At 45.6% G+C, this 25997-nt stretch overlaps 1 protein-coding gene across 4 annotated transcripts in view; it reads left to right on the top strand.

Moving 5' to 3' along the window:
- The first annotated feature begins 3580 nt into the window (after positions 1-3580).
- The window catches only part of Fbxo16 (F-box protein 16), an 82320-nt gene continuing 59903 nt past the window's right edge, over positions 3581-25997 (top strand). For 3 of the 4 annotated variants that reach the window (XM_045131353.1, XM_045131354.1, XM_045131355.1), the window contains exons 1-2: positions 3581-3810; positions 13055-13190. In XM_045131353.1, coding sequence (XP_044987288.1) covers positions 13095-13190 — 96 coding nt within the window. In that variant the 5' untranslated portion in view covers positions 3581-3810; positions 13055-13094. The remainder of the gene's footprint in view (positions 3811-13054; positions 13191-25997) is intronic. The other variant, XM_045131352.1, reaches the window with a different exon arrangement.

Here is a 25997-nt window from a genome sequence, read left to right as displayed (position 1 = left end):
CCTGAGTGCTTGGGGTTAAAAAGGTCTGCGCCACCACGCACGGCTTCAGAGTTTTGAGGGATGCTCTGAGCCGGGGGGGGAGGGGGGGGAGGGTTCCTAGCTCTGCGGGCGATCAGAAATATGCAAAGCCCTGCTACGTACAGGAGCTTGGAGAATCCAGGTTTCCTCAAGCCGGGGAGGCTGTGATTGCATGATATAGCCAACAACCTGTTCGGAAAGCCAATGTGCTAACCTGGGGTTGTTGGGTGGTGGGGTGGGGACGATGGGTAATGAAGAAGCGAGAAGCGGTTCACAACTCCACGGCTGGGGGCAGGGGCACTCTGAAACAGAGAAGCAAACTGGGCGTGGCGGGGCTGGTCTTTATTGTATTTTTTATTGATTTATTTGAGAGAGAGAGACACGGAGCACACCAAGGTCTCTAGCCTCCGCAAACGAACTCCAGATGCATGTGCCACCTTGTGCACCTGGCTTACTCGTGGGTCCTGGGGAATCAAACCTGACCTTTAATCCCAACACTCAGGAGGCTGAGGTAGGAAGGTTGAGGTAGGGGCTCACTCTAGTTCAGGTTGACCTGGATTTCACTATGTAGTGTCAGGGTGGCCTCAGACTCACACTGATCCTCCTACCTCTGCCTCCTGAGTGCTGGGATTAAAGGCCTGTGCCACCATGCCTGGCTCTGTGTGACAGTTTTGTTTATTTCCAGATCCCCAATGGCTCAGAAATCTCTGGAGATATGCTGCCAGGAGCATTTTTTTTTTTACTCAATTTACACATCATCCTATAGAAACTGTCATCCTGCAACAACAGGCATAGGTCACATCACTAGTGGCTCCCATTGGGAGGTGGGAATGCTGTAGAAAGTGTCACAAGATTTGACATGATTAAGTCTCAGAAATATATTCATTTCATGAAAAGCAAGCTACAGTATATGTGAATGATGGTGGCTCTGATGTGTAGAAGGACAAACATAATAAAAACATTAGAAGTTGACAAGAAGGCTACATACAATGTCTCACAATGGCAGCCTATAGGCAGACAGGAAGGGGTGAATTCTGAGAAGTTTGCAGTAGCGACTACTGTATATCTGTTAAAAATACACTGAGCTGCATGGGCATGGTGGCACACACCTTGAATCCCAGCACTGAGGAGGAAGAGGTAGGAGACCACAGTGAGTTTGAGGCCACCCTGAGACTATATAGTGAATTCCAGGTCAGCTTGGGCCAGAGTGAGACCCTACCTTGAAAAAAAAAAAACAGAGGCAGAGGTAGGAGGATTGCCAAGAGTTTGAGGCCACCCTGAGACTACATAGTGAATTCCAGGTCAGCCTGAGCCAGAGTGAGACCCTACCTCAAAAACAAAACAAACAAACAAAAAAAACCCACCAAAAATATACACTGGGCTGAGGAGATGGCTCAGCTATTAAAGGCACTTTCTTGCAAACAAAGCCTGCAGGTCTAGGTTTGATTCCCTAGTACCCACATAAAACCATATGCACAAAGTGGCACATACGTCTGGAGTATGCAGTGGTAAGAGGCTTTGGTGTGCCCCTTTTCTCCCTCTCTCTCTCTGTCTCTTCCTCCCTGCCCCTTCTCTTTTAAGTAAATTAATTTTTAAAAAAATTTTTAACTATACAAAGCAAAAGGGAGCACTTTGAAACAATTTTAATACAAGGAAATCTTTAAGAAGTCCCCTAGCTTTTTGTTACATTTTATTTGCTCCATGTATAGGTTATATTGAAGTATCAGACATTGGGCTGTGTGTGCCTGAACTCATTAGGAACACAGTTGGAATGGGTGACTCAGAGGGACCACAGTGGGAATAGGGTGACTCATTCTCCTTTGGGGGACCAGTCAGATGGAAAAGCTTTTAGTACAGGAGGGGACCCAGAAGATGCTGTTCAGATCAATGACAAAAAAGGGCCATCTCTCAGGGTGAAAAATATTCAGATCCCACAGGGATAATCATAAGATGCTCTGTATGTTCCATCTGGCTTTCCTTACATGTGGTCATAACCAATAGAAAGTCTCTAATGAGTGGGAACTTCACAGAGAGAGGCTCAGCTGCCTGGGCATTGTTAAAACTGGTCTTGTTCTGGATGAACCCGTTTTTTTGAAACCATAAATGTTAACTGGTAATGCATGGTAATTTAGTATTACATCTACCTACCTCCCCCAGACCGCCCCCAAAGGCTTTGTTTATTCATTTACATACAACCTGGCCTTGTGGAAAACCACTAGGTTGGAATTCAGACAACTGAGGTTCTAGTTTCAGCTTGGCCATTTAATGATCCTTTGTTAACTTAAGGGAAGTAATCTCTCAGAGATCCACTTCCTCTTTTCCATTTAAACTGGAGATGCACAAATGTGGCCTATCTAAAAATTGGACAACACAGAGGGTCAGTACGTTTCCTTAAGTTGGAGGAGTTAGTACAAAACATTGTCACTGTTTTGTTGTTGTTATTACTGTTGTTTTGTTTTATTATTCTAAGAGTTCTTCTTAGTAAGCTGGTGCTCGTAAGTCGCTTTGCACTGCCCAAGAAGCTCAGTTCTGGGATTCTCCAGCACTTAGTTATGAGTTCATCACAGCCGTTATGTTCCTGAGCCTTCCCTTCGTTGTTTTACACACACACACACACACACACACACATTGCATTTTATAGTTTTGGTCATTAGATTTCATTCTACTTTTTATTGTCTTGAGATGGACTGGTGGTTCTTGAACTTGCTATTTTGCCAAGGCTGGCCTTGAACTCCTGATCCTCTTGCTTTCACTTCCTGAGTATTGGGAACACACTCCCAGTTTTTTATTTATTTATTTTTTCCATTCTTTCTTTTTTTCTTTCTTTTAAATCTTTGCATTCTCTAGCCCTCACTCTGAGGTAGGCTTTCAATACAGTTCATTAAATTTGCCTGGATGAGCTGGAGGGATGGCTTAGCAGCTAAGGCACTTACCTGCCAAGCCAAAGGACCAAGGTTCGATTCCCTAGGACCTACGTAAGCCAGATGCACAAGGTGGTACATGCTTCTGGAGTTCGTTTGCAGCGGCTAAAGGCCCTGACGCGCGCTCTCTCTCAAATAAATAAAGTAAATAAATAAATTTTAAACTTGTGCCTGGATTTTAAGAGACCCAGATTCAGAGATTCTGACGGCATGCCATCTGCTGGTTCCCGGGTGTATCTGTTACTCATAAAACCAACAAACCAAAATTCGTGTTGGAGCGACATTATGCCCCTTCTGGGCAGTTCCCCCCCGCGTCCTCCCATTACCTGCTGCAGGCGCCTTTCTCCCAGGAAGTCCTTTGAGCTCTCTTTTTTTTTCCCCCAACCCTCTTTTACCTAGTGGGCGCTCTTAAAACCTGGCAAAGTGGAGCCTGCGTATCTGAGTGACCAGAACCATGTAACTGGGCATGCTCAGTAAGGAAAGGCTGTTTTGGAAACTCAAATGCAGCTCCTCTTGAAGGAAGCTTTCAGTGCACCCAGTTCGGGGGGTGCACTCTTCGTCTTAACATCCATTCTATCAGGATGGCACAGCCGCTCCCACCCACTTGGCGTCCGCGCTTTTTTTTTTTTTTTTCCCATTTTCTTTCTGTGCCCAATTTTGGAGCCAGCTCCTCCTGGATTGTCCCGGCCAATCAACAGACCCCACATTGTTGCCTAAGAGATCCCGGATGCCAGCAATCGGGTTTATAGATGGTGATTGGACTGGTCGAAAGTGGGTGGGGGCTGGAAGGAGTCAAAGGAAAACCTACGACCCAGCGCAACTATGGCAACCCCAGAGCCAGAGGCTTGAAGAAGGAGACGAGCTAAAAGAGGTGAGGACAGTGGGCAGGGCAGGGAAAAGATGGAGACTGTTTTGGACAGCTCTTGATTTCCCACAAGCTCTGTCAGGGCTGCATTTTGCTCTCCCATCTCAGGAGTAGTTTAAATGTCAGACATCTCATGCCTGTGAAATGAACAGATCACCATTAATTGCCCACTAAACATTAGCTTTTTGCAATGCGTTACAGTTCTTGCTAGTTTTTAATATTTTATTTTTGTTTATTTATTTATGAGAGAGAATCAAACGACCTCCAGACGCATGTGACACCATGTGCAGCTGGCTCACATGGGTTCTGTGGAATCGAACCTGGGTCCTTAAGGCTTCGCAGGGAAGCGCCTTAACTGCTAAGCCATCTCTCCAGCCCTTGGCACGTTTTTAACTAGTTGAATATATGGTGAATTTGGATTTCATGTAGCCATATCCTATTTCCTGAACATACTTGAGATCCCCTTGTGTGATTATATTACAGTGTAAATTGTGTGTTAGCAGACAATCTCAATTTTATTCTGCCTTGTAAATTCCAAATAAAAACCCAGTCATCCTGAGTATTTCCCTAGTGCTTGGTTCATAATGTTCTGAATTTTCCCTAAGTATTTTTAAATTATTATTGACAGCTTCCATAATTATAGACAATAAACATGATAATTCCCTCCCCCACTTTCCCCTTCACAATTGCACTCTCCATCATATCCCCTCCCCCTCTCAGTTTTCTCTAGGTTTTAATCCTTAAACTGCTCCCTCTCCACACACACCATTATAGCTCTTTCTTCCATTGATTTAACAGGTCTAAATACTGAGCATCTATTATGTAGGGTCACGATTAGAATTCAGATAAATAGTGTCAGAAAAACATACAAGCAAAGAAGCATCATGGCTTTGTGCCAGGTTCTCAGAGTGATCCTGTGTTCTGTGTGTCTGGGCAGAGAGTGTATGAAGCGGGGAATGGGGCTGGAAAGAGAGGTCGGGGTAGTGAGTCTCCAGTCCTCCATGTCGAGTCTGGATTCTGCAGCCATTAGTGAGCTGTGAAGGTTTTTGAGGTGAAGCACGATCAACTAGGTTTTAATGTGGGTGTGGGTGTCTGGAGAGATGGCTCAGCAGTTAAAGGCACTTGTTTGCAAAGCCTGAAGGCCTGGGTTCAGCTCCCCAGTACCCACATCATAAACGCAGATGCACAAAGCAGTGCATGTGTCTGGAGTTTGTTTGCAGTGGCACAAGGCCCTGGCATGCCCATTCTCATTCATTCATTCTCTCTCTCTCTGTCTCTCTACTTGCAAATAAATAAAATTATAAAAATATATATTGTTTAACATATATTATTTTAACACATACACGCACGCACACAGTCCAATGTGAGTTCCATTAGAGCAGAAACTCTTATCTTTATGTCCCTAACTTGTGGCTCACAGGTCTTCAGTAAAATTGTTGAATAATAGTGATGATGTGAAGAGTGGCTTAGAAAACCAGATTGGAAGTGTGTAACCATTGAGAGTCAATGCTGGCTGTTGAACTTAGAACTGGAGCCATATATTGGAGCAAGGGGACTACATGTTTTTTTAATCCCAAGAAACATTAAAGGTAAACATTCACAGGCAGACACTATAGGGAAAACAGGTCACAGGAAAGCAAGTCTTAACTGTGGAAGACAGTGAGACAATCTGATTTATTTTGACAGAGTGGGGACATATTTTGTGTGTGTGTGTTTTAAATAAACTTCTGTTTTTAAAATATTTTTGTTTATTTGAGATAGAGGCAGACAGAGTGAATGTGGGTGTACCAGAGCCTTCTGCCACTGCAGATGAACTCCAGATGCATGCACCACCTTGTGCATCTGGCTTTATGTGGGTATGGGGGAATTGAAACTGGGCCATCAGGCTTTGCAAGTGAGTCTCTTTAACTGCTGAGCCATCTCATCAGCCCAATTTCTGGTTGGTTTGTTTGTTTGCTTTTTCAAGGCAGGGTCTCACTAGCCCAGGCTGAGCTGAAACTCACTGTCAGGCTGGCCTCTAACTCACAACGATCCTCCTCACCCTGCCTACTCAGTACTTGCACCGCCCACACCAGCTTCCAATTTCTGTGTGTTTGTTTCTGAAATATTTTTTTATTTGCATGTGCGAGAGAGAATGGATGTGCCAGGGCCTCTAGCCACTGTAAATGAACTCCAGATACCTGTGCCACTCTTGCATCTGACTTTACCGGGGTACTGGGTAATCAAACTCTGGTCCTGAGCCTTTGTGGCAAGCCCCTTAACTATTGAACCATCTCTCCAGCCCCAAGCTCTATTTTTTTAATGATAGCCAGTCATGTCTGCTGTAAACGTGTGTATACATGCAAACTATGCAGACTGCTCATCTTCTGGGATGGAGGGAGGAGGACAAAATGGGAAAAAGATAATCACAAAAGACGAGGCAGGACACACCATTGGCATGCTTCTGCAGGACTATTTCACCAAGAAGGCGGCACCTTCTGGAAACCACAGTCATTCTTGCTTGGAAGAAAGAATAAATCCAAGTGGTTTCCAGCTCTGAGGAACCAGGAGGAGGAAAACAGCCAGTACAGACTCTTAGGGTATCACAGAGCAAGGCTCTTTGTCCTCCCTCAGAAATGCTGCCCAATATAAGTCACATGGCATTCTGTACAAACTGGGAGTTGAGGGCATTTCTAAGCTTAAAGCATGGGTTTTTAACCAGAAGTAAGCAAAATTTTGGCTTCCTATGCATTTTTCTAGGAAAAGGATTCATAGCTTCATGGCTGTGGAATAGAATGTAAAATAGCTGCTGCAAGAAAGGAAGGGGAAAAGAAAAGAAAGAAAGAAAAGGAGAAAGAGGGAAGGAGGAACAAAGAGGCCACAGAGGGTGACACATATTTATAATCCTAGCACTGGGGAGGCTGAGGTGAGAGGACCATTAGCTTGAGGCCAGCCTGGACTATAAAGAAAGATTGTATCTTAAAAACAAAAACAGAGCCAGGCATGGTGGTGCACGCCTTTAATCCCAGCACTCAGGAGGCAAAGGTAGGAGGATCACTGTGAGTTTGAGGCCATGCTGAGAATACAGAGTGAATTCTAGGTCAAACTGGGCTAGACTGAGACCCTACCTGAACACCCCCCCCCCAAAAAAAAAGAAAAGAAATAGCAATAACAACAAATGATATAGATTGTTTACTTAGGAAGTTCTGGCCTAGTGGCCATGCTTTGAATCTGTAGTTTGCCTGCTTATATGTTCTTGCATCTCTAGCTGCTAGGATAATATGATATGATGATAATGTTATCACCAAACCATTTCTTATGCCTTTTGTAAGTTAGCTGTGAATATGGTGACTTAGATAATTAACCCTTAGGAGCTAAAACAACCAAGGGCTGATCTGAGCCCCTTCACACCAGTGCTCTGGTGGCAGAGAATTGAGGGAAGGCGGCACCGAAAGTGTCTGTAAGGGTGCAAAACAGTGCCTCATCTTCAGCTGGGGCAAAAATCTGAGAGCAAATATGATATGTCAGTTGAGACCCTCAGAGGTGTCAGATGAAGTGACTGGAGAAATCCCATTTCAGCTGAAAAGTAACGACTTTTTTATTTGAAATCTTTTATTGGGCTGGAGGTATGGCTTAGCAGTTAAGAAGCTTGTTTGCAAAGCCAAAGGACTCAGGTTCAACTCCCAGGACCCACATAAGCCAGATGCACAAGGTGGTGCATGTGTCTGGAGTCCGTTTGCAGTGGCCAGAGGCCCTGGCATGCCCATTCTCTCTATCTGCCTCTCTCTCTCAAATAAATAAATAACAATTAAATATAAAATAATTAAAAAAATAAATAAATTATTTCTGGGCATGGTGGTGCACTCGTTGAATCCAAGCACTTGGGAGGCAGAGGTAGGAGGATCACTGTGAGTTAGAGGTCAATCTATGGCTACTGAGTGAGTTCCAGATCAGCCTGGGCTAGAGTGAGAACCTATCTCAAAAACAGAAAAGCAAGACAACAATAAACATATATATATATATGTATATATATATATTTATGACTTACGAGATGACTTAGGTTTGATTCTCCAGTACCCACATAAGCCAGATACACATGCATCTTGAGTTTGTTTGCAGTGGCTAGAAGCCCTGCTACGTCCATTCTCTCTCTGTGTCTGCCTCTTTCTCTCTCTTAAATAAATAAATTTTAAAATTTTTAAAAAGAAAAGAAATATTTTAGGGGCTGGAGAGATTGCTTAGTGGTTAAAAGTGCTTGCCTGTGAAACCTTAAAGACCCAGGTTTGATTCCCCAGTACCCACATAAGCCACATGCACAAGGTGGTGTATGTATCTGGAGTTGGTTTGTGGTGGCTAGAGGCCCTGGAGCACTCTCTCTCTCTCCCTCTCTCTCTCTCTCAAATAAATAAATACATGAAAGTGGGTGTGGGGGGTGCATGTACACATGTATGTAAATGTACGTGTCCTGTGTACACACGTATGACGGTCACAGGAGAACATCATGTACCCTCTTCTCTCACTCATCCGTGTGTTTACTTGAGACAGTCTTTTACTGTACCCAGACGAGTAGCTGACCAGCAAGTCCCAGTGAGTTTTCTGTTTCTGCTATCCACGGGACTGGAGTTATAGATACGCATAGCCACATCCAGCTGTTTATGTGGGTGCTAGAGAATTGAACTCAAGGCAGATCAAGCCTTCTCAGGCCCTTACGCTTGCATGGCAAGCACACCTGTTGAAACATACCCCAAGGCCCAAATTATTTACCTTTTTTTTTTTTTTTTTTTTGAGGTAGGGTCTCACTCTAGCCCTGGCTGACCTGGAATTCTCTATGGAATCTCAGGGTGGCCTCGAACTCACGGCGATCCTCCTATCTCTGCCTCCCGAGTGCTGGGATTAAAGGTGTGTACCACCATGCCTGGCTCCATTTACTTTTTTTTGTTTTTTTGAGACAGGGACTCATATAGCCCAGGCTGGCTTTGAACTAGCTGTGAGGATGTCCTTGAACTTCAAATCTTCCTCCTGGGCTGGAGAGATGGCTTAGCAGTTAAGCGCTTGCCTGTGAAGCCTAAGGACCCCGGCTCGAGTCTCAGTTCCCCAGGTCCCACGTTAGCCAGATGCACAAGGGGGCGCACGCGTCTGGAGTTTGTTTGCAGAGGCTGGAAGCCCTGGCGCGCCCATTCTCTCTCTCTCCCTCTATCTGTTGCTCTCAAATAAATAAATAAAAAATTAAAAAAGAAATCTTCCTCCTACTACCTCCTGATTATTGAGATTACAGATGTGCACTACCATGCCCAGTTGGTACAGTATTGGTAATTTAACCCAGGGCTTTATCCATGCCAGACACTCTACCAACAGAGCTATAGCCCCAGCGCCCCATCCCAATTTATTTATTTATTTATTTTATTTTTATTTTTGTTTTTTTGAGGTAGGGTCTCACTCTGGCCCAGGCTGACTTGGAATTCACTATGTAGTCTCAGGGAGGCCTCAGACTCACGGTGATCCTCCTATATCTGCCTCCCGAGTGCTGGGATTAAAGGTGTGCGTCACCACGCCCAGCTTCCAATTTATTTTGAATTGTCCAATATTTGCTGCTATAGGGTCATTTGTTGGAGCCCAGGGTTCAGGCATTTAAGAAGACTTCTCAGTCATCAGTTCCCCCTGTGCAGGCAAACCCACCATCACAGGGGAGGAAGGGCAGACACACTGGGGGGTGGATACTGAAACTACTGTCCACCATAAAGTAAGTTCATCATCGCCCTCCAAAGGACAGGTTTTGAGATCCTCTGTAAGTGACAAGTTCTAAGCACGACTGCAGGGGGTCACCACTTAGGCCACCAGCCATTAGCCTCTCTGCAGGATCCTTTTCGATGATCTTCACAGCAGCCGTTGAGATCATTTTATACACACATACGCACGTTTAAAAACTCACACAAGAGCCAAACAGATTGCTCAGTGGTTAAGCATGCTTCCAGCCCAAGCATGAGGGCTGGGGGAGGGGAGCTGACCCTACCTGAGTTCAAATTTCCAGGTCCCATGTAAAACATCCGGGCATGTCCATGCACACTTGTAACCCCAGTCCCACAGGGAAGCAGAGACCTGAGAATCTTCGGAGCTCCCACAGCTCCAAAAATCAGTAAAAAGAGACTCTAGGGCTGGAGAGATGGCTCGGCAGTTTAGGCACTTGCCTGCAAAGCCTAAGGACCCAGGTTCGAATCTCCAGGTCTCACGTAAGCCAGATGCATATGGTAGCACGTGTATCTGGAGTTCGTTTGCAGTGGCTAGAGGCCCTGGCGTGCCCACTCTCATTCTCTCTCTTTCTCTTTGTCTCTAATAAACAAATAAAAATAAAAATAAAAATAAAAAAGCTTGGCATGGTGGTGCATGCCTTTACTCCCAGAACTTGGGAGGTCAGAGGATCACTGTGAGTTCAAGGCCACCCTGAGACTACATAGTGAATTCCAGGTCAGCCCTGAGCTAGACTGAGACCCTACCTAAAAAAAGCAAAAAATAAAATAAAATAAAAGAGGGCTGGAGAGACAGCTTAGCGGTTAAGTACTTGCCTGTGAAGCCTAAGGACCACGGTTTGAGGCTTGATTCCCTAGGACCCATGATAGCCAGATGCACAAGGGGGCACATGCATCTGGAGTTCATTTGCAGTGGCCGGAGACCCTGGCGTGCTGATTCGCTCTCTCTCTCTCTGCCTCTTTCTCTCTCTGTCTGTTGCTCTTAAATAAACAAAGAAAAATGAACAAAAAAAATTTTAATAAAATAAAATAAAAGATACTCCAGCTCAAAACAAGGCCAGATGGAAGAGTGATGGATGGTACACCCGATGTCTCACTGATGTTCCATTGCAGGCGAGCAACCCCAACCACAAAAGGGCATATGAGGTGCCACAATGGTGCACACACTGCATAGTACACACACACACACACACACACACACATACACATGTACACACACAGTGAAAAGGCAAAAAAAAAAATCTTTTTAAAATGTCTACATGAGGGCTGGAGAGATGACTCAGTGGCCAAGTGTACTTCCTACACAAGCATGATTGCTTGAGGGGCGCCTCAGACCTCCTGTGTCTGTATCTCCAGAACCCACATAAACAGCTGGGCATGGCCATGCGCAGTGTAACCCCAGTCTCATGGGACGTGGGCAGCAGAGAGTCACTGGGGTTTGGAAACGGCTAGTGTCATTGCAGAGAAGAATAAGTGAGTGATGTCTCCATCTGCCACAGGCCAGTGTATGGGATGCCACATCAGCAACACACATTTATACAACACACACACCACACCAAAAAGAAAAAAAAAAAAAGAATCGGGCATGGTGGCGCACACCTTGAATCTCAGCACTCAGGAGGCTGAGGTAGGAGGAGCTCTGTGAATTCGAGGCTACCCTGAGACTACATAGTGAATTCCAGGTCAGCCTGGGCTAAAGTGAGAACTTACCTTGAAAAGCCAAAAAAAAGGGGCGGTGGGGTGGGGGGCGGGCGGAGAGATAGCTTAGCAGGTAAGGTGCTTTCCTATAAAGCCAAAGGACCCAGGTTCAATTCCCCAGTACCCATGTAAAGCCAGACACACAAGGTGGCCCATTTTCTCCCTCTCTCTCTCTCTCTCTCTCTCTCTCTCTCTCTCTCTCTCTCTCTCTTCTCTATATGTTCTCTGTTTGCAAATAAATGAATGAAAAATAAAAGGGAGGTGAGAAGAAGAGGAGGAGGAACAGGGATAGGAGATTGCAAAACCAGAGACAGATTCTAACTTACATCAACAGAAGAGGAGATTTAGTGCAAAGATTTCAAGTGGCTCACGAAAGAGACAAAAGGACATGGAGTTTGTGGCCTGGCAGTGGAGGGGCTGAAAAAAGCAGCAACAGGGCTGGAGAGATGGCTTAGCGGTTAAGCGCTTGCCTGTGAAGCCTAAGGACCCTGGTTCGAGGCTCGGTTCCCCAGGTCCCACGTTAGCCAGATGCACAAGGGGGCGCACACGTCTGGAGTTCATTTGCAGAGGTTGGAAGCCCTGGCGCTCCCATTCTCTCTCTCTCCCTCTATCTGTCTTTCTGTCTGTGTCTGTCGCTCTCAAATAAATAAATAAATAAATAAATAAAGCAGCAACAGTGTCGCAGTCTGCTCAGGGCATCAGTGCCATCTGCAGCACCACCTCTGCGGAGAGGGTAGGAATAGCCAGTCCACCCGGAGCTTGATCTCATCACCCCTTGGCAGGGGAGGGGTCTACTGCTGGCACCAAAATTCACACAGAGATGAGCAGCTGGACACTCCTAACTGACCACACAATTAAGGAAAGGAGATTCCCAGTGGAAATCAAAGTGCTTTTGTTAAAAGGAAGTAAGTAGACTGTATACGGAGTACCAAAATCGGGCAGATCACCCCTTCCCCCCAATAAGCATGAGTCTGTCCATCAAACATAAGTCTGTGCATGGAGTTTGGCCCCTACATCCTTCCATTCCTTACATGTGTGCCAGGCACTAGCTCTTATCATGTAGATACCAGAACGTTAAGAGGGGAGAAGAGTTCGATCACAAGAACAAAAGTTAATTGTTTTCTGTTGAAATGATTTTGAATTTCCCTCATGATCCAGTGATCCAATTCCCAGTTCTACCACCTCTCTAGCCCAGAATAGTTATGAATGTGGCTCAACACAAATTCATTAACTTACTTAAACATTATGAGATTTTTGTGGGGGGTTTTGTTGTTGTTTGTTGTTATTTGATTGCACAGATCTTAAGCATGAACTCGTAGAAAGGGAAAACTGGTATCTTGTCCCCATGTCTGATTCTATAGGATATTGGGTAGGGCGTGTTAATTCAGTGAGCCTCATTTTCTTCACCTGACAAATAACAATGCATACGACTCCTCTCCAGCTCATTGTAAACATGTATTGAGCAAACGTGAAATGAATGGCATACAAAAAACTCCCAGTAAATATCCCTCCATCCATTTCCTCTCCCAATGTACAAAGAGTTAATGGGGATGGGAAGGTGGCTCAGTGGCTAAGGCACTTGTTTGCGAAGCCTAAGGACCCAGATTCCATTCCCCAGGACCCATGTAAGCCAGATACACATGGTGGCACATGCATCTGGAGTCCTTTTGCAGTGACTGGTGAGCCTGGCATGCCCATTCTCTCTCTCTCTCCCCCGCACCCATCTCTCATAAGTAAGTAAAAACAAATATTTAAGAAATTTTCCAAAAGTTATCTGTTATTGCTACTTTAGGAGTTATGAAGATTATATGGTTCATTTCTTTTGATAGGTGTAATTTTTCTTATGGAAGAATATCCAGGCCTTTCATAATGGCATTTGCACCTCCAAAACACATAGATGGCTCCAAAATGCAGACCAAGATGAGCACCTGGACACCCCTAAACCATCAGCTTTTGAATGACCAGGTAAGTGATCAGAGCTCTCTTATCATTTGGATCCATGCCTTAATTTTAAAAAGTGGTCCAACAGCTGGGCATGGTGGTGCACGCCTTTAATCCCAGCCCTTGGGAGGCAGAGGTAGGAGGATTGCCAGGAGTTCAAGGTCACTCTGAGAGTACAGAGTGAATTCCAGGTCAGCCTGGGCTAGAGCAAGGCCCTGCCTCAAAAAAAAAAAAAAAAATATATATATATATATATGTATATATATATATACATATACATATATATATATATAGAACAGAAATTGTTTAGGATTGAATGATAGATGAGAAGAGACAAAATGAAATGTATTGTAAAAAGAAACAACTTTATTTGAGTCTGTGCTATGTGGATCAAACCTGGAAATAGGCCAAGGTCCTGCCCAAGTTTAAAAAAAAAAAAAGTCTTTTATTTGGTCTCTCCTGGTTTGTCCATCTCACTTGTCTTCTTTCTTCCACTGCTGTTTCTCCTTTGGAACAGACAGAACTGGGGGAGGAAAGGAAAGGGTAGTCTGGGAAGGGGAAGTTCCAATAAATAAATAAATAAACAAACAAACAAACAAATAAATAACCCATGCAAGGTTTCTGGCTGGCATTCAGTAACAGTACACATGAAATGCATCAAATATATAAAATGACGCATTTCAACCAGTTGCCCACCACACTGAGGTTCTCCCAAGAAGCTGGTCTCCCAGTTGCATTGTACGGAGGCACAGGTCAAAGAAAGCAAGCAGAAGGTGGCAGTGGGCTTCTGTGTATGAGAACAGCCAACCTGTGGGCAGTTGGATTCCTGCTCCACGAGGGAGCAGAATTTACCAAGAGGTCGCCGGGCTCCCAAGATCAATCCCTGTATATCAGGAGCACACCTAGTTGGCAGTAAAACATTATGTGTAAAACTGACCTCATTCTCTTTCCCCTCCACATCAGTTCTTCCTCTGGGTGAAAAGTCCCCACCTGATAGCATAAGAAGAGCCGGAAATCTTCCTTTTTCAATGTTGGCTCTGGGATTTGATCATTCTCCTCAAAGAGTGATTTGGATGTGATCACTGGATGATGAGTAAGTTAGCCTGTTACTTAAGGAATAGAAGACAGTACTGTAAAAGATTCCAGGCAGAAGCTGGGCATGTTGGTGCACACCTTTTTTTTTTTAATGTTCTTTTTTTTTTTTTTTTTTTTTTGGTTTTTCGAGGTAGGGTCTCACTCTGGTCCAGGCTGACCTGGAATTCACTCTATAGTCTTGGGGTGGCCTCGAACTCATGGCGATCCTCCTACCTCTGCCTCCCGAGTGCTGGGATTAAAGGCGTGCGCCACCACACCCGGCATGTGGTGCATGCCTTTAATCCCAGCACTCGGGAGGCAGAGATAGGTGGGTTGCTGTGAGTTCCAGGCCACCCCGAGACTACAGAGTGAATTCCAGGTCAGCCTGGGCTAGAGAGTGAGATCCTACTTTGAAAAACGAAAAACAAACAAACAAACAAAAAAAGCCAGGTGCAGTGGCATACACCTTTAATTCCAACACTCAGGAGGCAGAGGTAGGAGTGTTGCTGTGAGTTCGAGGCCAGCCTGAGACTCCATAGTGACTTCCAGGTCAGCCTGAGCTAGAGTGAGACCCTACCTGGGGGTGGGGGAGGGGAGATTCCAGGCAGAGATAAAGAACTTCCCTCACAGCGTGGCCATGTGGATGAGCATTCAGAATCAGGCATCGCCATTGGTCCTCTGGTCAGCCTTGCCCTGCTGAATGATGCAAGTGGCCCAGGGCACTGCTGCTGTGTGCAGCCTGTATTTGCATGGTGACTCAAGGCCAACGTGCACAAGGAATCCACTGCTTGTTTGAGACAGGCATTCATGTCACTCACTGTAGCTGAGGATTACTGTGAACTTCTGATCCTCCTGCTTGCACCTTCTGAGCGCTGGGATTACAGGTGAGCCTCACCATACTGGATTTTTCTGCGGTTCTGGGGCTCCACCCAGGGACTCTTGCTTGCTGCCGGCTGAGCTATATTCCCAGTCATGTCATGGCTTTATAATAAGCAGTGAACAATTCTGCCCTCAAGGCTGGTTTCTTGCAACTCAACCTGGAGAACAGGTTCAAGGGCACAGTACTCAGTACTCAGTACTCCCGGCATGCCAAGACATTTAGGAGAGCCCCATGGAGGAATGTCTGCTAACACACCCTCACGTCAACATCCATCTGTCTGCAGGTTCTGTGCGTCTTCTAGATCGCTCCCTCAGGACCTTTCTCCATCTGCTGAATACTCAGTTCCTTAGACTCAGTTCACACCTTTGGCACCCTTGCCAAGGCACCGGGCGGTAATTCCCTGGCTGGTGTCATTGCCTCTTTCCCCGCTTACCTAGTCTCTATTCAGGCTCCAGAAAGATCCTTCTGAAATGCCAATCCTCTTATGTGAAACTGAAAACAGGGCGCCACTCCAAAGGGTGAATTTCCAGTCCCCCACCCCCTACGCATATTCTTGAGGCTCCTTCATGCCCGGACCTTCAGCCAATCTTGCAGCTGTCACCGCTGCTGCTGTTCCCTCACATCCATTGCCAGCCATTCTCACCTCCCACGTGAGCAAGCTCCGTGCCACAGCACCACGCTGTTCTCCTCACCAGTTCCCCAGTCAGCTCTGGTGTTCTTCCTTGTCTCCCAGCACCTCCCGTTGCCTCCAGCCTCCTTCCCTTTGCTCTCAACGCTGCTTCTGACTTCCCCCAGTCAACTCTAATCACCAAGATCAAGATGCCCACCCTCTCTTTAAATCTCAGGGGCCTGATGCTACTCCCAGAGCACAAATCCAGTTATCTCTGGGTCCTTTTTTTTTTTTAATGTTTTTGTTCATTTTTTATTTATTTATTTGAGAGTGACACAGAGAGAGAAAGAGACAGAGAGAGAGAGAGAGAGAGAGATTGAGAATGGGCGCGCCAGGGCCTCCAGCCACTGCCAACGAACTCCAGATGCGTGCGCCCCCTTGTGCATCTGGCTAACGTGGGTCCTGGGGAACTGAGCCTCGAACCGGGGTCCTTAGGCTTCACAGGCAAGCGCTTAACCGCTAAGCCACCTCTCCAGCCCATCTGGGCCCTTTTTTTAAAAAAAAATATTTAATTTAATTTTTTTTTATTTGAGAGAGAATGGGTGCACCAGGGAATCCAGCCATTGCAAACGAACTCCAGACACATGTGCCTCCTTGTGCATCTGGCTTATGTGGGTCCTAGAGAGTTGAACCAGGGTCCTTTGGCTTTGCAGGCAAACGCCTTAACCACTGAGCCATTTCTCCAGCTCTTGGTCCTTTTCTTACTCTCATCTTCAGCCCCCTCCATCTCCTCCCTTGGCCTGGAGTTGGTCCCTTACCTCTACAACCATAACAGAGCCTTGGTTCCTCTTGTAAAGCCAGCCATCAAACGTGCCCCCCTCTCAGAATGTGGAACTTTCCCTTCCTTACTTACAGAAGTAAGTAAATTTTGAGGGGGGCGGTGTTCAGGGATTGTAATTGTAAGAAATACAATGGAGAGCACCCATAAAGAGAAAAGATAAGGTGATGGGGAGAGAGGAGAAGGAGAGGAAGAGGGAGGGAGAGACCGTGCAAGCCCAGGAGAAACAGGAAAAGGCAGAGGGAGGTGGATCCAGGTCTCTTCTGTGACTACGAACACCAAACAACGTATGGATGGCTTGTGCTTTCACTGCAACTATCTTTCTCGAACACCTGTTTGTGATGCTTATAGCTCCCCAACAGTTTATGTAACAGCTCATTCCCAAAACTTCAGGGCTCAGTTTTGAAATCTGTTTTCTCATTAAATTGTGAGGGTTTTACACATGTGTGAAAAAGTGACTTGAATTGAAATCCAACATTGTTGAATTCTTGGTGTTTCAGAAATGTACTTGAAAATCCGAGTCTTGATCAATTTGACATTGTGAAAAAAAAAAAAACAACAGTGCCTCAACAGTGGCTTGGGACGCCTGTTCAGTGTGTAAAGTGCTTACCATGCAAGCATGAAGACCTGAGTTCAGATCCCCAATACGCACCTAAAATCTGGGCCTATAACCTCAGCACTGGATAGGCAGAGACAGGAGAAGCCCTAGGGCTTGCTGGCTAATTTAGCCTAATCACTGAGTTATCAGCTCAGTGAGAGACCCTGTGTCAAAAATAAGATGGAGAGGGCTGGAGAGATGGCTCAGTGGTTAAGGCGCTTTCCTGTAAAGCCAAAGGGCCCAGGTTCAATATTTCCTAGGACCCACGTAAGCCAAATGCACAAGGGAGTGCATGCATTTGGAGTTTGTGTGCAGCAGCTGGAGACCCTGGCATGCCTACTCTCTCTTTCTCCCTCTGTCTTTTTCTCTCCCTGCCTATTTTTCTCTCAAATAAAGAAAAGATGGAGAGCAATTGAAGAAGACAACCTGACATTGACCTCTGGCCTCTGCACACATGAGCACCTAACACATACACCCCCCAAAAAATGTCTTAATGTCCCCAAAACATGGGTACCTGTCACAGTCAGGTTTGCATTGCTGGCAGAAATCATCCAACCAAGAGCAAGCAGCTTGTGGGAAAAAGAGGTTTATTTGGCTTACAGGCTCAAGGGGAAGCTCCACGATGGCAGGGGAAAATAACGGCATGAGCAGAAGATGGACATCGCCCCCTTGGGCAACATCAGGTAGACAACAGGGACAAGAGAATGTGCCAAACACTGGCAGGGGGAAACTGGCTATAAAGCCCATAAGCCCGCCCCCAACAGTACACTGCCTCCAGTAGGCATTAATTCCCAAATCTCTATCAGCTGGGAACCTAGCATTCAGAACACCTAAGTTTATGGGGGACACCTGAATCAAACCACCACAGTACCTATTGCAGGTGCGGTGACTACCAAAGCAGATTCTTTCATTGTAATTATCATCATTTTGCAGTGCTGGAAATTCCATCCAGGACCTTGTCTGTGCAAGGCAAGGGCTCTGTCACTGGAGTACATTTCTGCTCCCAAGAAAAAGCTCTTGTGATGACAAAGACAGAGGAGGCAGGGGAAAGGATGTAGGTTTGGGACCAAAGTCAGAGGTGGGCTGCAATGCAATCTCTGTGAGGTCTCCACTGGCCCCACAGGACACCCCGGAGCTGACATGATCCTTTAGAGTGGTCTTACAACTCAGCAGAAAAGTCTGGCCTTGATCCTTGACCTTGACCTTCAGTGGATACCAGTGCTCTCTTCTCCTGAAATTGTGACCTTGGCCAAGGCAACTCCCTCCAGCTTCTGGGTAGCAGCTGCCTCTTAATAGGTATAGGAATTAACTCCCTCAGTCCTGGAGGGAATCATTATATCATAGCAAGCATGACTTAGTCTTATCCTGGTTCTTTAGTGGAGTTTGTTGCATTTAATGATAATTTCTAGAGGAAATGGTTTATTGTGCAGAACTCTCATATTCAAAACAATCATTAAGTTAGCTTCTTGTTTTGAGTAAAACTTTATCTTTGTATGTTTATGTCTTAATGTACATAAACACTCATAGAATTTAGATATGATTATACCAAGCTATTAATATTGGTTTCAAGAAAAAAATAAAAGCTGGTCATGGTGGCACACACCTTTAATCCCGGCAGGCACAGGTAGGAGGATCACTGTGCGTTCAAGGCCACCCTGAGACTACATAGTGAATTGCAGGTCAGCCTGGGCTAGACAGAGACCCTACCTCAAGGTAGTAAAAATCAGAGAGTGATAGATGGCTATTGGTGCTGGAGGGAGGATCTGGTAGAAGAGAGAGCTTTCTTTCCTTCTTCTTTCTTTCTCTCTTTTTTCTTCTCCTCCTTCCTTCCCTAACTTCCTTTCTTTCTTTAAAAAAATGTTTATCTTAAGCTGGGTGTGGTGGCGCATGCCTTTAGTCCCAGCACTAGGGAGGCAGAGGTAGGAGGATCGCTGTGAGTGTGAAGCCAGCCTGATACTACATAGTGAATTCCAGGTCAGCCTGAGCTAGAGTGAGACCCTACCTTGAAAAACAAAACAAAACAAAACAAAACAAAGTTTATTTTATTTTAGAAATATTTTATTGGTTTATTTGCAAGCATAGAGGGAGGGAGAGAGAGAGAATGAGAATGAGCGTGCCAGGGTCTCTTGCCACTGCAAATGAACTCCAGATGCATGCACCACTTTGTGCTTTATGTGGGTACTGGGGAATCGAACCCAGGCCATCAGGTTTTGCAAGCAAGTGTCTTTAACCTCTGAGTCATCTCCCCAGGCCCCTTCCTCCCTTTCTTTCTAAACCTTACATTTCAAAATTTAAAGCAGCTAAAATAAATACAAAGGGGTTGGGGAGGTAGCTCAGTCTGCAAAGTGCCTACCTCAGAAGTATAAGGACTTGTAGTTGATCCCTAGCACCCACATAAATATTGGGCATAGTGGCACATACCTATAGCCCAGCACTGGGGAAGTAGAGAGAGGAGGATCCCCCAAACTCACTAGCCAGCCAGTCCAACCTAACTGTGAAACTCAGGCCAACCAGAGACCCTGTCTCAAAAAGAAGTGGATGGTGTACCTGAGGAAAAACACCTGGAATTATTCTCCAGGTCCACCTGAACACATATGAACATGCATACACACATACATGCATACTGCACACATACACATGCAAAATGAATGAATGAATGAATGCCCACAGGTATTCAGACAGCCTGTAACTCTGGGAGTGGAAACCTTAGTTCCATATCATTTGTCCCCAGAACAGTCTCCTGCATGGCTTCAGTAAGTCACTTTCTCTGGGCTTTATCCTTCTTTTTAAAGTAATTGGATTAGATCAGGAGACCTCAAAGGTCCCTTCCAGATCTAACGTTCCAACTGTGTGAAAGGAATTAAAAACAGATGGCCAAGAACTCCATGGCCAGAAAGCATGCGCTCACTAATTTCAAAGGCTTTTCTGGGTCTGGAGAGGTGGCGCGATGGTTTAAGGTCCTTGCTTACAAAACCAGCTGTCTCAGTTTCAATTCCCCCACACCCACATAAAGCCAAACCAAAATGACACGTACATCTGGTGCTTGTTTGCAGTGATAACACACAGACTCACACACACACACACGCAAATAAATAATAAATATTTTTTAAATAGAGTTTCACCAGGAGTGGTGGTGCATGCCTTTAATCCCAGCACTCGGGAGGCAGAGGTCGGGGGATCGTTGTGAGTTTGAGGCCACCCTGAGACTCCGTAGTGAACTCCAGGTCAGCCTGGGTTAGAGCAAGACCTTAACTCAAAAACCAAAAGAAAAAAAAAAAAAAAGGTTTTCATACTTCAAGACCAGGTTGTTGTCACCAAAGATCAATGCCATTGTGAAGCTCCAACTTTTTTTATTTGAGAGAGAGAATGGGCATGTGGGGCCTTCAGCCACGGCAAATGAACTCCAGACTCGTGCGCCCCCTTGTGTGCATGTGCAATATTGCATGCTTGTGTCACTTGGTGTCTGGCTTGTATGGACCTGGAAATTTATACATGAGTTCTTAGGCTTCATAGGCAAGTGCCTTAACTGCTAAGCCATTTCTCCAGCCCCATGTTACATTTTTTTTTTTGGGAGGGGGGTGCTGTCGAGGTAAGGTCTTGCTCTCACCTAGGCTGACCTGGAATTCACTATGTAGTCTCAGGCTGGCCTTGAATACACAATGATCCTCCTACCTTTGCCTCCTGAGTGCTGGGATTAAAGGCATGTTGGCACTTAAAGGCATGACTGGCTTTTTAAAATTTAAATTTAATTTATTTATTTTTAGTATTTTTTTTCAAGGTAGGATCTCACTCTAGCCCAGGCTGACCTGGAATTCACTATGTAGTCTCAGGATGGCCTTGAACTCAGCAATCCTCCTACCTTTGCCTCCCTAATGATGGGGTTAAAGGTTTGTGCCACCACACCTGGCTTTATTTATTTATTTTGAGTAAAAGAGAAAGAGAGAGAGAGACAGGGCCTCCAGCCGCTGCAAATGAACTCCATACACATGCGTCACCTTGTGCATCTGGCTTACGTGGGTCCCATGAAATCAAACCTGGGTCCTTTGGCTTAGCAGACAGGTGTCTTAACCACTAAACTATCTCTCCAGTCCTCCATTTTGTTTTTAATTTTGTCTTTTTCTATTACGTAGTGGAATGTGAAATAAGTAACCTTCTCAGTCTAAAATCGAATCACAGGATTTTAATTCCACAGCAGGTTTTAAGCAGAGTGAATTCAAATTTAGCTGCCTTTAGAAAGGCATCATCAGCATAGGAAATGTGGCAGGTTACAGTGTAATTTGGTCAGTGAGAATTTTAAGAATTTTGAGGAGATGCTTTAAGAGTACCCCTCTCCGGGGCTGAAAATTTGGCTCAGTGGGTGAGAGCCCTTGCTGTGTAAGCATGAGGGCCTGACTCACCCTCAGTTTGATTCTAGCACCCACAAATGGCGCCGGGTGTGGTGGCGCACGCCTTTAACCCCAGCCCTCGGGAGGCAGAGGTAGGAGGATCACCTTGAGTTTGAGGCCACCCTGAGACTACATAGTGAATTCCAGGTCAGCCTGAGCTACAGTGAGACTCTACTTCAGGGAAAACAAACAAACAAAACTGCACAAAAGGGCTGGAGAGATGGCTTAGTGGTTAAGGCATTTGCCTGCAAACCCAAAGGACCTCAGTTCAATTCCCCAGCACCCATGTAAGCCAGACGCACAGGTGGTGCATGCATCTGGAGTTAATTTGCAGTGGCTGGAAGCCCTGGCGAGTCCATTCTCTCTCTCTCTCTCTCTACCTCTTTCCCTCTCTCAAATAAATAATTTTTTTTTTTTTTTTAAGAGCTAGATCTGGCCATGTATGCCTGTAACCTTATCCTCTGGGGCATAGAGACCGGAGCATTGCTGGGGCTCTCTGGTCAATAAGTCTGACAAAAAAAAAGGGGAGCTCTGGGTTCAGTGAGAGACTCAAGGAAACATGCAAATGAACAATCGAGGAGAATACCAATCTTCTCCTCTGGCCTCCACATGTGTGCCCATCTTCACACACAGACATAGCACACCACACATACTACATACATACACACACACACACACACACACACATGCATGCATGCATGCAAAAAACATACCTATTTCATTGCCAGCCAATGCTGTAACTAGAAGGGATCCTTCTCCCATACATATGTACTAAGGTGACTATGAACAGGGTCAAGTAAGACAATTCGCTTGACTCTCCTAATCATTTTACTCTTTTATATGCGAACCAGAACATCATGCTACAAACCTCACTTTAAAAACATATAATTAAAAAAATACAAGCCGGGCGTGGTGGTGCACACCTTTAATCCCAGCACTCGGGAGGCAGAGGTAGGTGGATTGCCGTGAGTTCGAGGCCACCCTGACACTACATAGTGAATTCCAGGTCAGCCTGGGCTAGAATGAGACACTACCTCGAGAAAACAAACAAACAAAAAAGAATAAAAAAAAAAATACAAAGTGGGATGGAGAGGTGGCTTAATGGTTAAGGTGCTTGCCTGCAAAGCCCAACAGGCTGGGACCCCAGTGCCCGCATGAAGCCAGATGCACAAAGTGATGCATGCATCTCACGTTCGTCTGTGGCAGCTGGAGGCCCTGGCACTCCCATTCTCTCTCTGCTTGCAAATATATATTTATGAAAAGTCTGGCTAAGTAGTTAAGGCTCTTGTCTGTGAAGCCTAAGGACCTAGGTTTGAGTCCCTAGTACCCACATAAGCCAGATGTGGTGCTTGCGTCTGGAGTTTCTTTGCGGTGGCTAGAGGCCCTGGTGTGCCCATTCTCTCTCTCTAATAAATAAAAAAAACATATTTAAAAAATATGAAAAGAAAGCAATCCTCATTTGCTTTGGAGCTCAATTTTAAAATGTATACATTACATTACATGTTTTGAGAAACTAGCTAGTTGCCACCAATGGGTCATAAATTAGGAGCCCCGAAATATCTCCCTCCTCCGTACTAATGATGTCACATGGGGAAATATGTAACTGCAGTGTCAACAGACTAAAATAACAACCGTGGGATTTTGACTTAACAGCAGGCCGTGGGTAAGCTGTGATATAAACAGACTGCGGCAGTCTGCAAGAAAAAGAAGCTCCATTTTAATATTTCCATTTGGAATTGATATTTTTGTTTTCCAGCTTCTTTAAAAATGCAGGCCCTGATTGCACATGTTTGGAAGGAAGATTCCCTCCAAATCAGCAGTTATAAAAGCACAAACCCTACTGAGGGCTGATGATGAAATGATTTGCCCTTAATTATAGTTTTTGGGTTTTTTTTTTGCCAAGGGTGGAGTCAGAAGTAGATTGGAGGTCTCTTGACTTTGAGACTAGTGTTTCTTCTTTATGCTTTCACTCCCATCAGTTTCCCCTGGGTGCAAACACCTTCTGTGAACACCTGGGCCTGCTTAGACCCTCCTTAGATGTTGGGTGGGGGTGAGGTGTATGTGTGTGATGTGTGGTGTGCTGTGTGGTATTGGGAGTTGAACCCTTGCATTTTCTAGGTCTTCCATCTCCTATTTATTTTTATTTTTATTTATTTATTTGAGAGCGACAGACAGAGAGAGAAAGAGGCAGATGGAGAGAGACAGAGAATGGGCGCGCCAGGGCCTCCAGCCACTGCAAACGAACTCCAGATGCGTGCACCCCCTTGTGCATCTAGCTAACGTGGGACCTGGGGAACCGAGCCTCGAACCGGGGTCCTTAGGCTTCACAGGCAAGCGCTTAACCGCTAAGCCATCTCTCCAGCCCTAAAAAAAATTTTTTTAAAGAAATTAGTTGTGGTCTCGGGATCCAACCTTCTCCCACTGCCAGGAAAAGCCTAGGCTGCAGTTTCTCAAGACTCTAGAGCTGCCAGGCCTGGGATCCTGCTTGTATTCCTACTCAGTAGACTAACACAGGAGGCTCAGCAGTTCCAGCCCAGCCTGGGTTCTCATAGTGAGTTCCAGGTGTCTGCGTGTGGTGGTGCACGCCTTTAATCCCAGCACTTGGGAGGCAGAGGTAGGAGGATTGCCAAGAGTTCGAGGCCACCCTGATGCTACATAGTGAGTTCCAGGTCAGCCTGAGCTAGTGTGAGACCCTACCAAGGGGGAAAAAAAGTGAGTTCCAGGTCATCAAGATGGAGAAGACGGAGAATGTGGTGAAGAAAGTTGATTTGTATAGACAGTTATGCATCAGTGTTTTTTTTTTTTTTCTTTCTCTGGGGAGCAGGGAGGGTTGAGATAGGTACTCATGTAGTCCAGGCTGGCTTTGAACTCACTGTGTAGCTGAGGATGACTTGAACTCCTGATCCTCCTGCCTCTACCTCCCCAGTACTAAGACTGCATCCAGGGGCTGAAGGCATGGCTTGGCAGTTAAGGCATTTGCCTGCAAAACCAAAGGACCCAGGTTCGATTCCCCAGGACCCACGTTAGCCAGATGCACAAAGGGGGTGCACACATCTGGAGTTCATTTGCAGTGGCTGGAGGCCCTGGAGCGCCCTTCTCTCTCTCCTTCTTTTTCTGTCAAATAAATATATATATATAAAGATTACATCCATGCACCACCATGCCTGGCCTTTTCTTGCTATTCTTGAGGCAGTGTCTCACTGTATAGCCCAGACTGGCCTCAAACTCACTATCCTCCTGCCTCTGCCTCTCAGGTACTGTGATTATAGGCCTGGACCAGTTTGGAATCAGTGATTTGTTTTAAATAAATAAACACCTCAACCACATACAACTTCTCTGAGTCTCTAAAATGAGGGCATTGAACAAAGACGTCTTTTATATTTCTCCTAATATTGACATCCCGGGACTTCAGAGCCTCTGTCATTACTGGTATTTATATTTAATCAGCAACATCATGAAGGGTCTGCCACAGAACTTGCCTTTGCTGGTTCTGTGGAACATGGAGGAGAAAGGGACTGTTTCCCATAGGGAGGTAAAATCAACAGAAACCACTAGAAACAAGGTCAGACACCCTCCAGTAGAGAAGTGTGTCAGCGCTGGTGGCTTGGCTTGGGCAGTGGGCAGTTTGATGGAGAGAAGTTCAGGAAGTATTTGAAGCCAGATGTTTTGACTTTCTGAGTGTGAGTGTATGCTCCCACATGTGGGTGGGTGGGGTTTGTGTGTGCATGCATGTTTAAAAGACCAGCACTTTACTGACTGAGACATCTCCCTAGCCTTCTGGATTCTTCCTCGGCTTTCATGTGGAGATGCTGAGTTTATCTGTTGCCTTTATTAGAGAGTCTCAGTAGCCCAGGAACAGTTAGTCAGCACAAGGGTTTTCTTTCCCTTCTTGTCTAACGTGCTTTAAAAAGCATCTGCAGGCTGGAGAGATGGCTTACGCAGTTAAGGTGTTTACCTGGGAAGCCTAAGGACCCATGTTCTGCTCTCCAAATCCCACATAAGCCAGGCACACAAAGGTGAGGCAAGCTCAAGCTTGCGTATGCCCACTAGGTGGCGGGAGCGCCCGGAGTTCCATTTAGTGGCTGCGGCTCTAGCATGCCAATTCTCTCTCTCTCTCCTCTCTTTCTTCCTGTCTCTCTCTCTCTCTCTAAAAATAAATTTAAAAAAATAGCCTCTGCTGTGGTGTATAAAATTCCCTGGAGAGGTGATATCTCATGATTCCAAAGTAGTTGCAATTACTTCAGTCCCCATTTCATATGTCCTGGGCAACCAGAGTGTGAGTTTGAAGAGGAAAGCACTCCCTAGTGGGGGATGAAACCAGCTCCTCATCCTCGTCCACGACCAGGAAGAAATGGGTCTGGGCCGCCTCTCCAAGCGGGCGCACTCTTACAGCCCCGAGAGAGCTTGGGGGATGCCAAGGGGAAGGGACAAACATCGATCCGGATT

Source organism: Jaculus jaculus, chromosome 12, assembly GCF_020740685.1.
Source record: "Jaculus jaculus isolate mJacJac1 chromosome 12, mJacJac1.mat.Y.cur, whole genome shotgun sequence".
Lineage (NCBI taxonomy): Eukaryota > Metazoa > Chordata > Mammalia > Rodentia > Dipodidae > Jaculus > Jaculus jaculus.
The sequence above is the reverse complement of the archived record's forward strand: the minus strand, read 5'-3'. Positions and strand labels throughout refer to the sequence as shown.